At 43.6% G+C, this 14,913-nt stretch overlaps 1 protein-coding gene across 11 annotated transcripts in view; it reads right to left on the bottom strand.

Annotated features, from left to right (window-relative positions):
- Positions 1 to 14,913, bottom strand: part of ldlrad4a (low density lipoprotein receptor class A domain containing 4a) — a 517,031-nt gene that overhangs the window by 21,080 nt on the left and 481,038 nt on the right. For 8 of the 11 annotated variants that reach the window (XM_068031198.1, XM_068031197.1, XM_068031196.1 and 5 more), the window contains one exon: positions 11,285 to 11,439. In XM_068031198.1, coding sequence (XP_067887299.1) covers positions 11,285 to 11,439 — 155 coding nt within the window. Of the gene's footprint in view, positions 1 to 11,284; positions 11,440 to 11,702; positions 12,135 to 14,913 lie in introns of those variants that run through there. The other 3 variants (XM_068031199.1, XM_068031207.1, XM_068031206.1) reach the window with 3 other exon arrangements.

The following is a 14,913-nucleotide window of genomic DNA, read 5'->3' as shown; positions in this document are numbered from 1 at the left end:
AGGCTGTTTCCAGTGGGGTTCCACAGGGCTCAGTATTAGGGCCCTTGCTTTTTCTTGTATATATATCAATGATTTAGCTTAAATGTAGGGTGCATGTTTAAGAAGTTCCCAGGTGATACAAAAATTGGCTGTGTGGTTGATAGTGAGGAAGAAAGCTGTAGACTGCAGGAAGATGTCAAGTGTCAGAAAAGTGGCAAATAGAATTCAATGCGGAGAAGTATGAGGTAATGCATTTGGGGAAGGGCAAACAAGGCAAGAGAATACACAATAAATGGTAGGATACTGAGAAGTGTAGAGGAATAGGGGGATCTTGGTGTTCATGTCCACAGATTCCTGAAGGTAGTTAAGATGATATACAGTATAATTTCTTTTAGTAGCCAAGGCATTGAATACAAGAACAGAGAGGTTATGCTAGAAATGTATAAACACTAGTCAGGCAGTAGCTAGAGTACTGCATACAGTTCTGCTACCACATTACAGGAAGGATGTGATCATACTAGAGAGGGTACAGAGGAGATTTAAGAGGATGTTGCCAGGACTGGAGAATTTTAGCTATGAGGAAACATTGGATAGGCTAGGGTTGCTTTCTCTGGAATAGAGAAGGTGGAGAGGAAATTTAATTGAGATGTACAAAATTATGTGGATCCTAGATAGTGGATAGGAAGGACCTGTTTACCCAAGCAGAGAGGTCAATAACCAAGGGGTGGAGGAAGGAGTGGACTTAAGGTAATTTGTAGAATGAGTGGAGGGGAGTTGAGGAGAAACTCTTCCATCCTTTCAGGAAGTGAGTTCCAGACTCCCATCACCCTCCAGGTGAAAAAGACAGAAACCCTTATTGTATTTAAAAAGTACTTGGATATGCACGTGAATTGCAGTAACCTACAAGGCTATAGATCAAGAGCTGGAAAGTGGGATTAAGCTGGATAGCTTTTTTTTGGCCAACAACAGCACAACAGGCCAAGTTGATGTGCTGTAAATTTCTATGATTCTTAAAAGTGCAGCAGAACCTCAATTATTCATGCTATTATCTGGATTCTTAATTGTGATAACTTTTGAGATTGTTGGGCCAAACACTGGAATTTGGGGTGGCAGCAATTTTTTTCCCCACTCATCTCCATCATTCTGCCTCTGCTATGGTTGGAAAAGGCAATTTATTGGCCATCTTAAAATGTTTTCATGCACTGAACGATTTCCATCTCAAGAGGCTGAATGGTCTACTCCTATTCCTATGTTTCTTACATCACCTGCCAAAATCAAGGAATCTGGCCTAAAATGCTCTACTGGTGCCACCATATTGTTCCCAAGTTCTATTTTGGTGGATAATCAAGGTTAAATCAAATTTAATCGAAATTTGAGTGATAAATAAAATAAAATTTGCACTTAGTATGCTGAAATCTGTTTTCTAATAAATATTCATTTCATTGTTTATTATTTATTTATGTGAAACATTTATGGTTTAAAAAAACTTAAAGCTTAAAACTAGAATATTTTACTGCAAAAACACAATTTTACAGTAAAATGTAAAGTGTACAAAAAGTGACTCCTCAGTCTAACTAGTTACAATTTTCAGCAGCTCATCAGGGAAATTTACTTGGAATCAATAGCACTGAAAGAGACTATTCAGCCCAATTGGTCTATGTTCCACACGAGATTTCTCCTGCTCTACATATACTTCTTCCCACCCTGCCCTCGTATCTTTCAACCACATGTATATATCAAACCTCCCCATCAATGCTATCTGAGATGGTGGTGGTCATGGTGGGCCTTTTTTCTGAACTGCCGCCTGTGGTGGTTTTTGATTACAACTGAGTGGCTTGCGAGGTCACTTCAGGGCAGTTAAGAATCAACCACAATGGTGTGCGACTCGAGTTACATATAGGTCAGACTGGATAAGGACACCAGGTTTCCTTCCCTAAAGGACATTAGTGATCAGTTGAATTTTCACAAAAATCCAACAGCTTCATTCACTTTTACAGATACTTTTATTATTTCCGGATTTTTAAAAAATTCTGAATTCAAATCCTCAAAATGCCATACTGGAGTTTGAACACTCATTCTCTGAATCATAGTCCCCACAGTTTAATGTGGGCAGATTAGTGTTAACATGATTAGCCTGCTATAAGGGTTGGATGATGTTTTGTCTTCTGGAGAGACAGAGAGAATGACAATAGAGAAGAAAACAAACAGCTGACTGCATATCAATTCTGTCGGTTCTGATTATTATTAATAAAATTAAACCTGGAAAAGGTGAACAGATTTTTCTCCCCCACAGTATTTAAGCCAAATGTTTTCCAATATTTGCAATTATTGACTTAAGAATCAGAAGCTGGTAAAATGCAGAAGCGCCAGAATTTCAAAAATCTCTGCAGCAATTACTGGTTATGGAGCCATGGGTGAATTCGAGTTCAGAAAGGGTTATTGTTAATGAGAGAGATTGTGGGTTCAAAACAGATTTTTAAAATATTCTTTCATGGGATGTGAGCGTCGCTGGTAAGGCCAGCATATTTTGCCCATCCCTAACTGCCCTCGAAAAGGTGGTGGTGAGCCATCTTCTTGGACCGCTGCAGTCCATCTGGTGTGGGTACACCAATAGTGCTGTTAGTGAGGGAGTTCCAGGTTTTTGACCCAGCGACAGCAAAGGAATGGTGATATAGGTTCAAGTCAGGATGATGTGAGACTTGGAGGGGAGATGCAGATGGTGGTGTTCCCAAGTGTCTGCTGCCCTGGTCCGCTAGGTGGTAGAGGTCACAGGTTTGGAAGGTGCTGTCGAAGGAGGGGTGGTGAGTTGCTGCAGTGCATCTTGTATATGGTACACACTGTGACCATAATAAGTTAGATTTAGCATTATTATGAAAAAGGACAAAGACAGTACAGGAGTAAAAGTTCTAAATTGGTGGAAGGGAAATTTTACGAAGCTGAGAGGTGATCTGGTGAAAGTGGACAGGATACAGTTACTTGAAGGAAAATCAGTGGCAAACAAGTGGGAGGCATTCAAAAGTGAGATTCGACAGGCACAGTGTAGACATGTGCCCACAAAGAAAGAGGGTGGTACTGTCAAATCTAGAGACCCCAGTTATCTAGAAGCATGCAGGGTAAAGGCCTGCTACCCGACTGGAACCTGACAGGACCCGACGCCATGTGTCGGGTTCGGGTCAGGTCGGGCCACTCTTCCGGGTCCGGCCTTCGGGCTCGGGTCAGGTTGGGCCGGGTCCGGGTCGGACACACACAGCAAGAATTGCAGGTAAGTGTTAAAAGTTAAAAACCTACCTGAGCTGGGAGTCCGGGACGTCAAAGAAGGAAACACTTGAGTCTGCACAGTGAGCGAGTGAGCGTCTCTATGATGTCATCACGCCCATGCTGCAGCTTCCTGAAGGTTGGGAGTCGCAAGGTAAGTAAAGGGAACATTGCGGTGGCCGGGTCGGGTCGGGTCGGGCGCAGGGGGAAAATGGAGGGACTTGGGCCAGGCCCGATGTGGTTCCGTCGGGTTTTTTTTTGTGACTTGAGCAGGCTTTTAATACAGGGTAAGATAAAGCAGAAAAAGAAAGCTTGTGACAGTCACAAAAAACATATTACTTTAGAAAGCCTAGGAGTATGGAAAGTGCAGGGGTGAAGTAAAAATGGAAATTAGGAAAGCAAAGAGAGGGCATGAAAAAATATTGGCAGGTAAAATCAAGGAAAACCCAAAGATATTTAATCAATACATTAAGAGCAAGAGGATAACTAAAGAAAGGGTAGCGCCCAGAGATGTACAAGGTAACTTGTGCATGAATGCAGAAGTTGTGGGCAGGGTTCTTAATGAGTACTTTGTCTCTGCCTTCACAAAGGAGAGGGATGATGCAGACCTTGCAGTTAAAGAGGAGGAGTGTGAAGTATTAGATACGATTAGCATAATGAGAGAGGAAGTACCATCGGGTCTGACATCCTTGAAAGTGGATAAATCACCAGGGCTGGATAGATTGTATCCCAGCCAGATAAAGGAAGCCAGGGAGAAAATGGTGGATGCGCTAAGGATCATCTTCAAATCCTCACTAGATACAGGTGAGGTACCAGATGATTGGAGGTCTGCGAAAGTTGTACATTGTTTAAAAAGGGTGCAAGGGATAGGCCAAATAATTATAGGCCATTCAGTTTGCAAATTGCAACTATGAGGTAAGATTGGATCAGCTAGGGTTTGTTTTCCTTAGAAGCAGGCTGGTGGGGTGGGGTGGGGGGGGGGGGGGGGGTGACTTAATGGAGGTGTACAAAATTATGAGTGGTCTAGATAGAGTAGACAGGAAGGACCTGTTTCCCCTAGCAGACAGGTCAATTACCAGGGGCACAGATTTAATATGATCGGTAGAAGGATTAAAGGGGACATGAGGAAAAACATTTTCACCCAGAGGACGATGAGTGTCTGGAATTCGCTGCCCGGATTAATGGTGGAGGCAGAAACCCTCAACTCATTTAAAAGGTACCTGGACCTGCACCTGAAGTGCTGTAACCTGCGTGTCCAGCATCTCTCCTAGCTGGAAGGATGAAAACATATCTTTTGCTAGACTCCCCCATCATTAGAAATTGGGATGATTGTACAGCCTCCTTCTCCAGTTAATTGTTTAATTGGCGACCGCCATTCACAACTGGATGTGATAGGACTGCAGGGTTTTGATCTGATCTGTTGGTTGTGGGATCACTTAGCTCTGTCGATCACATGCTGTTTCTGTTGTTTAGCATGCATGTAGTCCTGTGTTGTAGCTTCAGCAGGTTGGCACTTATTTTTTAGGTATACCTGGTGCTGCTCTTGGCATGCATTCCTGCACTTAGAACATAGAACAGTACAGCACATTGTTATTGAATCAGGGTTGATTCCCTGGCTTGATGATAATGGTGGAGTGAGGGACATGCTGGGCCATGAGGTTACAGATTGTGGTTGAATAAAATTCTGCTGCTGCCAATGGTCCACAGCGCCACATGGATGCCCAGTTTTGAGCTGCCAGATCTGTTCTGAATCTATCCCATTTATCATGGTGATAGTAAAACACAACACAATGGAGGGTATCTTCAGTGTGAAACTGCGTCTTCACCTTCACAAGGACTGTGCGGTGTCACTCCTACCAGTCCTGACATGGACAGATGCATCTGAGACAGGTAGATTGGTGAGGGTGAGGTCAAGCAGATTTTTATCTCTTGTGGGTAAAATGTCTTCTTTCAGCTAGCCAATTTCTGATCCAAAGCTCTAAATCACCTTCAACCCCATACTTCCGTATTTTCTGCAATAGCCTACCATGGGGAACCTTATCAAATGCGTTACTGAAATCCATATACACCACATCCACTGCTTTACCCTCATCCACCTGTTTGGTCACCTTCTCGAAAAACTCAATAAGGTTTGTGAGGCACGACCTACCCGTCACAAAACCGTGCTGACTATCGCTAATGAACTTATTCTTTTCAAGATGATTATAAATCCTGTCTCTTATAACCTTTTCCAACATTTTACCCACAACCGAAGTAAGGCTCACAGGTCTACAATTACCAGGGCTGTCTCTACTCCCCTTCTTGAACAAGGGGACAACACTTGCTATCCTCCAGTCTTCTGGCACTATTCCTGTCGACAATGACGACATAAAGATCAAGGACAAAGGCTCTGCAATCTCCTCCCTAGCTTCCCAGAGAATCCTAGGATAAATCCCATCTGGCCCAGGGGACTTATCTATTTTCACACTTTCCAAAATTGCTAACACCTCCTCCTTGTGAACCTCAATCCCATCTAGCCTAGTCGCCTGAATCTCAGTATTCTCCTCGACAACATTTTCTTTCTCTACTGTAAATACTGACGCAAAATATTCATTTAACGCTTCCCCTATCTCCTCTGATACCACACACAACTTCCCACTACTATCCTTGATTGGCCCTAATCTAACTCTAGTCATTCTTTTATTCCTGATATACCTATAGAAAGCCTTAGGGTTTTCCCTGATCCTATCCGCCAATGACTTCTCGTGTCCTCTCCTTGCTCTTCTTAGCTCTCCCTTTAGATCCTTCCTGGCTAGCTTGTAACTCTCAAGCGCCCTAACTGAGCTTTCACGTCTCATCCTCACATAAGCCTTCTTCTTCCTCTTAACAAGCGCTTCAACTTCTTTAGTAAACCACGGCTCCCTCGCTCGACAACTTCCTCCCTGCCTCACAGGTACATACTTATCAAGGACACGCAGTAGCTGCTCCTTGAATAAGCACCACATTTCGATTGTTCCCATCCCCTGCAGTTTCCTTCCCCATCCTATGCATCCTAAATCTTGCCTAATCGCATCATAATTTCCTTTCCCCCAGCTATAATTCTTGCCCTGCGGTATATACCTGTCCCTGCCCATCGCTAAGGTAAACCTAACCGAATTGTGATCACTATCACCAAAGTGCTCACCTACATCTAAATCTAACACCTGGCCGGGTTCATTACCCAGTACCAAATCCAATGTGGCATCGCCCCTGGTTGGCCTGTCTACATACTGTGTCAGAAAACCCTCCTGCACACACTGGACAAAAACAGACCCATCTAAAGTACTCGAACTATAGTATTTCCAGTCGATATTTGGAAAGTTAAAGTCCCCCATAACAACTACCCTGTTACTCTCGCCCCTGTCGAGAATCATCTTCGCTATCCTTTCCTCTACATCTCTGGAACTATTCGGAGGTCTATAAAAGACTCCCAACAGGGTGACCTCACCTCTCCTGTTTCTAACCTCGGCCCATACTACCTCAGTAGACAAGTCCTCAAACGTCCTTTCTGTCGCTGTAATACTCTCCTTGATTAACAATGCCAACCCCCCCCCTCTTTTACCATCTTCTCTGTTCTTATTGAAACATCTAAATCCCGGAACCTGCAACATCCATTCCTGCCCCTGCTCTACCCATGTCTCCGAAATGGCCACTACATCGAGATCCCAGGTACCAACCCATGCTGCAAGCTCACCCACCTTATTCCGGATGCTCCTGGCGTTGAAGTAGACACACTTTAAACCAGGTTCTTGCTTGCCAGTGCCCTCTTGCGTCCTTGTAACCTTATCCCTGACCTCACTACTCTCAACATCCTGTACACTGGCACTACAATTTAGGTTCCCATTCCCCTGCTGAATTAGTTTAAACCCCCCCGAAGAGCACTAGAAAATCTCCCCCCCAGGATATTGGTACCCCTCTGGTTCAGGTGAAGACCATCCTGTTTGTAGAGGTCCCATCTACCCCAGAAAGAGCCCCAATTATCCAGGAAACCAAAACCCTCCCTCCTGCACCATCCCTGCAGCCACGTGTTCAACTCCTCTCTCTCCCTATTCCTCGCTTCGCTATCACGTGGCACGGGCAACAACCCAGAGATAACAACTCTGTTTGTTCTCGCTCTAAGCTTCCACCCTAGCTCCCTGAATTTCTGTTTTAAATCCCCATCTCTCTTCCTACCTATGTCGTTGGTGCCTATGTGGATCACGACTTGGGGCTGCTCCCCCTCCCCCTCCCCCTTAAGGATCCCAAAAACACGATCCGAGACATCACGAACCCTGGCACCTGGGAGGCAACACACCAACCGTGAGTCTCTCTCATTCCCACAGAACCTCCTATCTGTTCCCCTAACTATTGAGTCCCCAATGACTAATGCTCTGCTCCTCTTCCCCCTTCCCTTCTGAGCAACAGGGACAGACTCTGTGCCAGATACCTGTACCCCATTGCTTACCCCTGGTAAGTCGTCCCCCGCAACAGTATCCAAAACGGTATACCTGTTGTTGAGGGAAACGGCCACAGGGGATCCCTGCACTGCCTGCTGGTTCCCTCTCCTTCCCCTGACGGTAACCCATCTACCTACTTCTTTTACCTGAGGTGTGACTACCTCCCCATAACTCCTCTCAATAACCCCCTCCGCCTCCCGAATGATCCGAAGTTCATCCAGCTCCAGTTCCCTAACGCGGTTCTCGAGGAGCTGGAGTTGGGTGCACTTCCCGCAGATGCAGTCAGCAGGGACACTCTTGGCGACCCTTACCTCCCACATTCTGCAGGAGGAACATACAACTGCCTTAACTTCCATTCCCTCTATTCTAAATTCCCAACAAATCTACTGAAAAACCAAAAAAAAAGTCAAAACTTGTTAGGTTAACAATCCAACGGACAGAACTTCTAGTCTCGGAATCAACTCTTTCACTCTCCATTTTAGTGAAGAATTCTATCATGTTATGGTTGCTCTTCCCCAAGGGACCCCGCACAAGATTGTTAACTAATCTTTTCTCATTACACAATGCCCAGTCTAGAATGGCCTGTTCTCTAGTTGGTTTATTCAATGTATTGGTCCAAAAAACTATCATGTACGCACTCCAGGAATTCCTCCTCTACAGTATTATTGCTAATTTGATTTACCCAATCTGCATGTAGATCAAATTCACCCATAATTACAGTTGCACCCGTATTGCATGCATCTCTAATTTCCTGTTTAATGCCATCCTCTACATCGCTACTGCTGTTTGGGGGTCTATATGCAACCCCCACCAATGTTTTCTGCCCTTTGGTGTTTCTTAGCTCCACCCATACAATTCCACATCAGGATTCTCGGAGATAATATCCTTCCTCACTATTGTATTGATTTACTCTTTTACTAACAACGCCTGTCAAGGCCTTGGTGAGGATATAGAGGAGGTTGACCAGGATGATAGAACAGACAAGAAATTTCAGTTATGTGGAGAAATTAGAGAACTGAGATTGTTCTCCTTAGAGGAGAGAAAGTTAAGGGGAGACCGAATAGAGGTATTCAAAATAATGAAAGGTCTTGATCGCAGTCAGCTCTCCCGGGATTCAAGGATGACGTCTACTCAAGGTTGCGAAGTTTCTGCCATGGGTTTTCAGGTGACTGAAGAGGCTGATTCTCAACCTGCAGATCTTTGGACACATGGGGCAGGGCGTCCCATGAAGTAATGGGATCCAAAGTGCAGGATTTGCTTCCTTTTCCTTCCTTCTCTCCCGCCACTGTGCCTCATCATTAAGACGTTTGGACTCAAGCATGATGCATCTTGATGGACAAATTGTCTCCATTTTGAACGACTGGCAAGTTCTTCCTAGTCATCAAATCCAATGCTGCCATGCTTCAAAGAGAGCTTCAGAATGTCTTTGAAGCGTTTTCTTTGCCCTCCCCTGTAACGCTGGCTAATTGAGAGTTGAGAAAACAGGACCTGGCAAGGGAGACGGTTTTCGGTCATCCAGACACAGTGTCCAGTCCATCAAGTTGGCTTTGCAGGAGTTTTGCCTGAATACTTGTGCAGCTGGCCTCAAAAGAACACTAGCGTTTGTTCGACGGTCCTCCCATTGAATCCAGAGGATGCGGCGGAGGCATTGCTGATGAAATTTCTCAAGAGCTCTTATGTGTCACTGATACATAGGTCTCACTGCACTACAGGAGTGTGGTGACAACAACTGCTCTGTACACTATGTCTTGATAGAGCAGGTGGGGAGAAACTGTATCCTCTTGTAAGTGGGTTGGTAACTAGAGGTCATTGATTTAAAATAATTAGCAATAGAGCTAGAGGGGAAACAAGGAGAAAATAATTCACACAGATGGTAGCTAAGATCTGGACTGCACTACCTGAAAAGGTGATGGAATCAGATTCCATAGGAACTTTCAAAAGACAATTGCACATGTAAGTGAAGAAAACTAATTTGCAGAGTAATGATGAAAAAGCTGAGTGCGGGACTAAATTGGACAGCTCTTTCAGAGAGCTGGCGCAGACAGGTCAGGACAAATGACCTCCTTCTGTGCTGCAAAATTCTATGATTCTAACTGTGGATTACTGTCTTGACTGGCTATGGGCCAGCAGACAGCCAGATGTTGCTGCGAACATACACATGGGTGTGTGACAATGAGTGATGCACTGGGCAGCTGCAGCTTGAAGCTTCCCCCTACCTCTTTCGATGCACTGCAGCAAAGTGGATTTATGGGGATGGTGCTGTGGAGTAGGGCAAAGGGCAACCTTCTTGGCATGCAGCATTACCTTCACTTCAGTAACCATCAAATGAGGGTGTTCAGCTTCGTGGTCACTCTTTTGAAGATTCATGTCTGGGCATCGGTTTCCTTTCCCCTCGTACATCCCTGACACTTAATTCCCTTCAGGCTTGGAAAAGGCTGCTAATAGGTTAAAATGCTTTATAAGCCTTTCTATAAAAGCTGTCATAATTTTTCTCACCCGATGGCGACACTTTCCTTTAATTCTTGCCATCCCTTTAAATTCCACTTACACACCATTTTGCACTGCCACCACCTGCCTAAACCTACATCCAGATCTTGAATAATTTTGCAAATGAGCTGACTCATGAAGTGAGAGTGCTATTACCATGTTATCTTTTTGGTGGGATTCGCAACAGTTCTAAATGATTTACAACAGATTTATACCAGTAGACAAAAATCAGCCTCATGAGTTTCTTCTGATTGTGGGGACAGGTGATTGGGGGGGGGGGGGGGTGGGGGGAGAAGAGGAATGGGGGGAAATAACAAAAGCAAGCTTGCTTTCCACCACTTTGTGGCACCGTGCTTTGGTGCCCCAATAATATATTCCACACAACACCTTGCTGGTTATTAAAATCACAATTTATCTAATTTATTGCAAATGTTATACAGAGTAATATGTATTTACAATTATGCCTGGACATGCAAACACTTTCACCTGGACCTAGTCTACTTCAGACATCTATTTGCTTTTATGCAAATTATATGTGCTCCCGATGATGCACTGTAATCACTTGAGTACAAAACAAAATCTCAAATTTTACTCTTTAAACACACACAGAATCTCAATCCAATGATACTAAGGATTTTTATGATGTGTGTTCATCACGGATGTTTCCAAGCAAAACCTAACAGCTCTGTAAACTGTACCTAACATTTTGAGGCAGAAAATTTGACATTTCTAACCTTGAAAGACTCTGTATTTCACTTTTCAAATTCAACAGGTTTCCTCATTACATACATCTCACACTGTACATTTAATATTGTAGAAGATAATATCTACCCTCCAACAGATGTACAATTGGCAGAAATGGAACAATAAAGGTTTAAAAAGTTTTAACTTTGAGCATTCTTAAACTTCCTGAGAGCTAGCCAAGTTAATGAATTTAATAAAATGTTCCATGACAGTGGAATGAGGCAGTTTAAGAACAAAAGTCATCAAATATTTAAAAGATTCTTTAGAATGATCTGTTGATGTCTTTACAATATATATTTCTACACTTTTATTTTGTAAAAATAGTAGTTTCAATTTGAACAATAAGTGTACAGTGTTGAACTTACTGGCTGGAAAGCTTCCTCTTGCCTTCTGCCTTGACTTTGTCGGTTTATGAAAGACCGTGTTAAAAGTTTGTAGTGGTTCAGCAAGCAAATGATCACAACCACCATCACTGTCATTACCACAACAATGATGATTATCTTGACAAATTCCTGTTCAGCTGAAACGACAAGAGAAAAAATATCTATTTTGCTTAAAATTGCCACCATAGATCACACGTAAAACAAATCCAGATGCTCATGATTAGCAGCCTTCCCTCAAAATGGCTCCTTTGACAGCATTTTGACAATTGCATGTTAAAGTTAAACAAACTCCTGATTGTAGCTAGTCAAAACAAATAAAACCTAGATAATTATTGAGAAAATTTCTCTTCTGCTGAACTTAAAATCCATCTTGAACTAAGATTTTAAATGAGCTAGCTACCTTTTTCCCAAATCCAGTCATTTGACTGCGTAACCTTCACAGTGGTGACATTCACCTCATCACTCTGCATAATCAAAATGTGGAATTCAGCGATACACATCCAGCTGCACTTGAACATGTTATATTACCACAGTGAAGCAGACCTGAGGTAGTGTGAAGCTTCACAATGTCTGCATGCACTGTAGATATCACAAGTACTCAGGTGCTAGACTTAAACATTGTGACAGACACAGCAGACTGTGACGACCACAAATCAACTTAAATCAGTGGAAGGGAACACACACAGTGTGGCAGGATGTTGCTTGCACTGTGGAAACAGATAAACAATTCTTATGGCCTTGCCTCTTTTGCTTGGCAAAGAAGGTTTTTTGCCAGTTGTTTACTAAATTTAAATATACAGGAAAAGAACTAGACATTTCAACTTCTGGGTTCTTCAGCCAGCTCACCACAAAGGAAACTAGAACAGTATGAGTGTAAATGCAAAGTCCAATGGAGGATGAGGCAACGCCCCTCAGCTTAGAGAGAATTCTTGCTACTCGCCTCACAACCTTGATTTTGAAAATATCAGTTGTATTAGACATTATCTTCCATATTCATATAACAAACATTCTTGTCAATTTCTATTGCATGGAATCCACTTTTCTGGTTTTGAAATATAAACTTACAAGACAACAATGTGCACTAAAAGCTCCTCATGTTTTCAAACTAAACATTTTCTGGCGTGCCACTAGTATTTTCCAGTGCTTAAGGTTTAGCCATTTAGATGTCAAAAACATATTTGGAACTGTGCCCATCAGTCACACTCGGAAACAACGAGCTTAATTTTACAGACCCACCCCCACCACGTCGGGGTTCGTGGCGGGGAGGGGGCCCCAAAAATGCCTCCGGGAGAGGGCCACCACGCACCACGGCGCCGGTAGGGCCCGGCCAGATATTGTGGGCGGTGGTGAGGCCTCGTGGTGGCCGCCCTGCCACTCAGCGATGGGACTGCCATTTAAATATTTAAATAAATTAAAATTACTGAATTAATTATACTTATGCTGCCGCCTTCATGCCGCTGGCCGGCACTCCCGCGCCTTTGGATTCCCGTGTGGGGAAACGAGGTGGAACACATGTGGGGCGGGGGTCAAAGTAATATCATTAGTGTAGGGGATGGTGGGAAGGTTTTAAGTTAAAGTTTATGCACTTTGTGCGGGGGGTGGGGGGAGACAAGGTAACTGTTTTGGGAAGGGAGAGGGCAAGTAATTAATTTGATGGTTATGGGGGGGTGGGAGAGCGGCAAAATAAATGTATCGAATTTTTTTAACCGCATCTTTAAATATTTACATTTAACGGTAGGGCTCAAAGCCCTTTAAAAATGGCGTCAGCGCCTGCGCACAGGCAGTTGACACCATTGCCGGGGATGGACAGCCTGCCCCCTCCAGGTGATCAGTGGGGTGGCCCAACCCGGCTATTTAAATAACCACTGCGCTTAGGATCGCGGCAGCGCCGTGATGTGCAGTTCCCACATTATTTTCGCCTGCCGCTTATTGCGGCGGCGCGATTGTAAAATTCAGCCCATGGCGTGTTTTTTCTTTCACTAACAGATCAATGAAGCCTTCGACCTATACAGATTTGCTTATATACAGTCAGAATGAGGGCTGTTGCACTATCCTTCCTGAGAGTTTAATTTCCATCATCAGTATCTGTAAGCAGTCATTCAAACCCTTTCATTTCCTGCTGGGCACACTAGAACAAAAACCAACAGGCAAAGAGAGAGCTGACTATATTGAAAAAGCATGGATATTTAACACTAACATGATAATATCAAGCTAACAAAAACTTGGAGGTCATCAAATATTTCCACACAATCTTCATCGCCATGTAACACTTTTAAAAATAAACAGCCGTATATCACATTACCCAGGGAACTGGAGTGGTTCAGAAATAAAGATCAAATATTACAACAGTCTAGAGAACATTTATTTTAAAGAGGAAACTATGCACATTTTTTTATGGCTCTCTTTGCAGTTATTCATTTTTATCAATTTTTATTTCTCTTTGACTGTTATGTTATATGTTATATTCCCACAGTGCTAAAATAGGGCACATCACTGAAAATGTGTTTTTTCCCCCTTTCCCTTAAAGAATCGGGGGGGGGGGGGGGGGCAATAGAAATTACATGAGGCATAGCTGGCTGGGTGCTAGCCTGCATGTAAAGTACTGCTTTGTTTTTCATTTCTTCATTTTTCTTACATTTGTTTATTTTATCCATCTCTTTTACTACTATTACAGGATGTCAGTTTTGTGTTAATGCAGTAGAGTTTACCCATATTGTTCGACAAGATTACTGAAACTACAGCCACAAAGTGTTTAATGCATCCAATACAATCCAGCAAGTCAATATTTCTTACACAAAGTTCAGATAATTATTTTGTGAAATAAAGCAATAAATGTATGCAATGCTTACATAGATTCAGAGGACACTAAACTAGTTAACCCCTTGGGAATGTTCAGGGACAAAAAAAATGGTGTTTCCTCCTGTAACTATGTTCATTTTTCACACACTGTATGCTTTCGCTGATTGTCAATTAAGTTTGGACAATGTGTGCTTTCCTTCATTGTTAACCAATGTTAACAAAATTGTACTCTCAGGAACTCTTCTTTGGCCTCCTTATCTCGAGAGACAATGGATAAGCGCCTGGAGGTGGTCAGTGGTTTGTGAAGCAGCGCCTGGAGTGGCTAGAAAGGCCAATTCTAGAGTGACAGGCTCTTCCACAGGTGCTGCAGAGAAATTTGTTTGTCGGGGCTGTTTCACAGTTGGCTCTCCCCCTTGCGCCTCTGTCTTTTTTCCTGCCAACTACAAAGTCTCTTCGACTCGCCACACTTTAGCCCCGTCCTTATGGCTGCCCGCCAGCTCTGGCGAACGCTGGCAACTGACTCCCACGACTTGTGATCAATGTCACAGGATTTCATGTCGCGTTTGCAGACGTCTTTAAAGCGGAAACATGGACGGCCGGTGGGTCTGATACCAGTGGCGAGCTCGCTGTACAATGTGTCTTTGGGGATCCTACCATCTTCCATGCGGCTCACATGGCCAAGCCATCTCAAGCGCCGCTGACTCAGTAGTGTGTATAAGCTGGGGATGTTGGCCGCCTCGAGGACTTCTGTGTTGGAGATACGGTCCTGCCACCTGATGCCAGGAACTGCATGTTGTAAAACTCCATCGGTA

Source organism: Heterodontus francisci, chromosome 5, assembly GCF_036365525.1.
Source record: "Heterodontus francisci isolate sHetFra1 chromosome 5, sHetFra1.hap1, whole genome shotgun sequence".
Classification (NCBI taxonomy): domain Eukaryota; kingdom Metazoa; phylum Chordata; class Chondrichthyes; order Heterodontiformes; family Heterodontidae; genus Heterodontus; species Heterodontus francisci.
The sequence above is the reverse complement of the archived record's forward strand: the minus strand, read 5'-3'. Positions and strand labels throughout refer to the sequence as shown.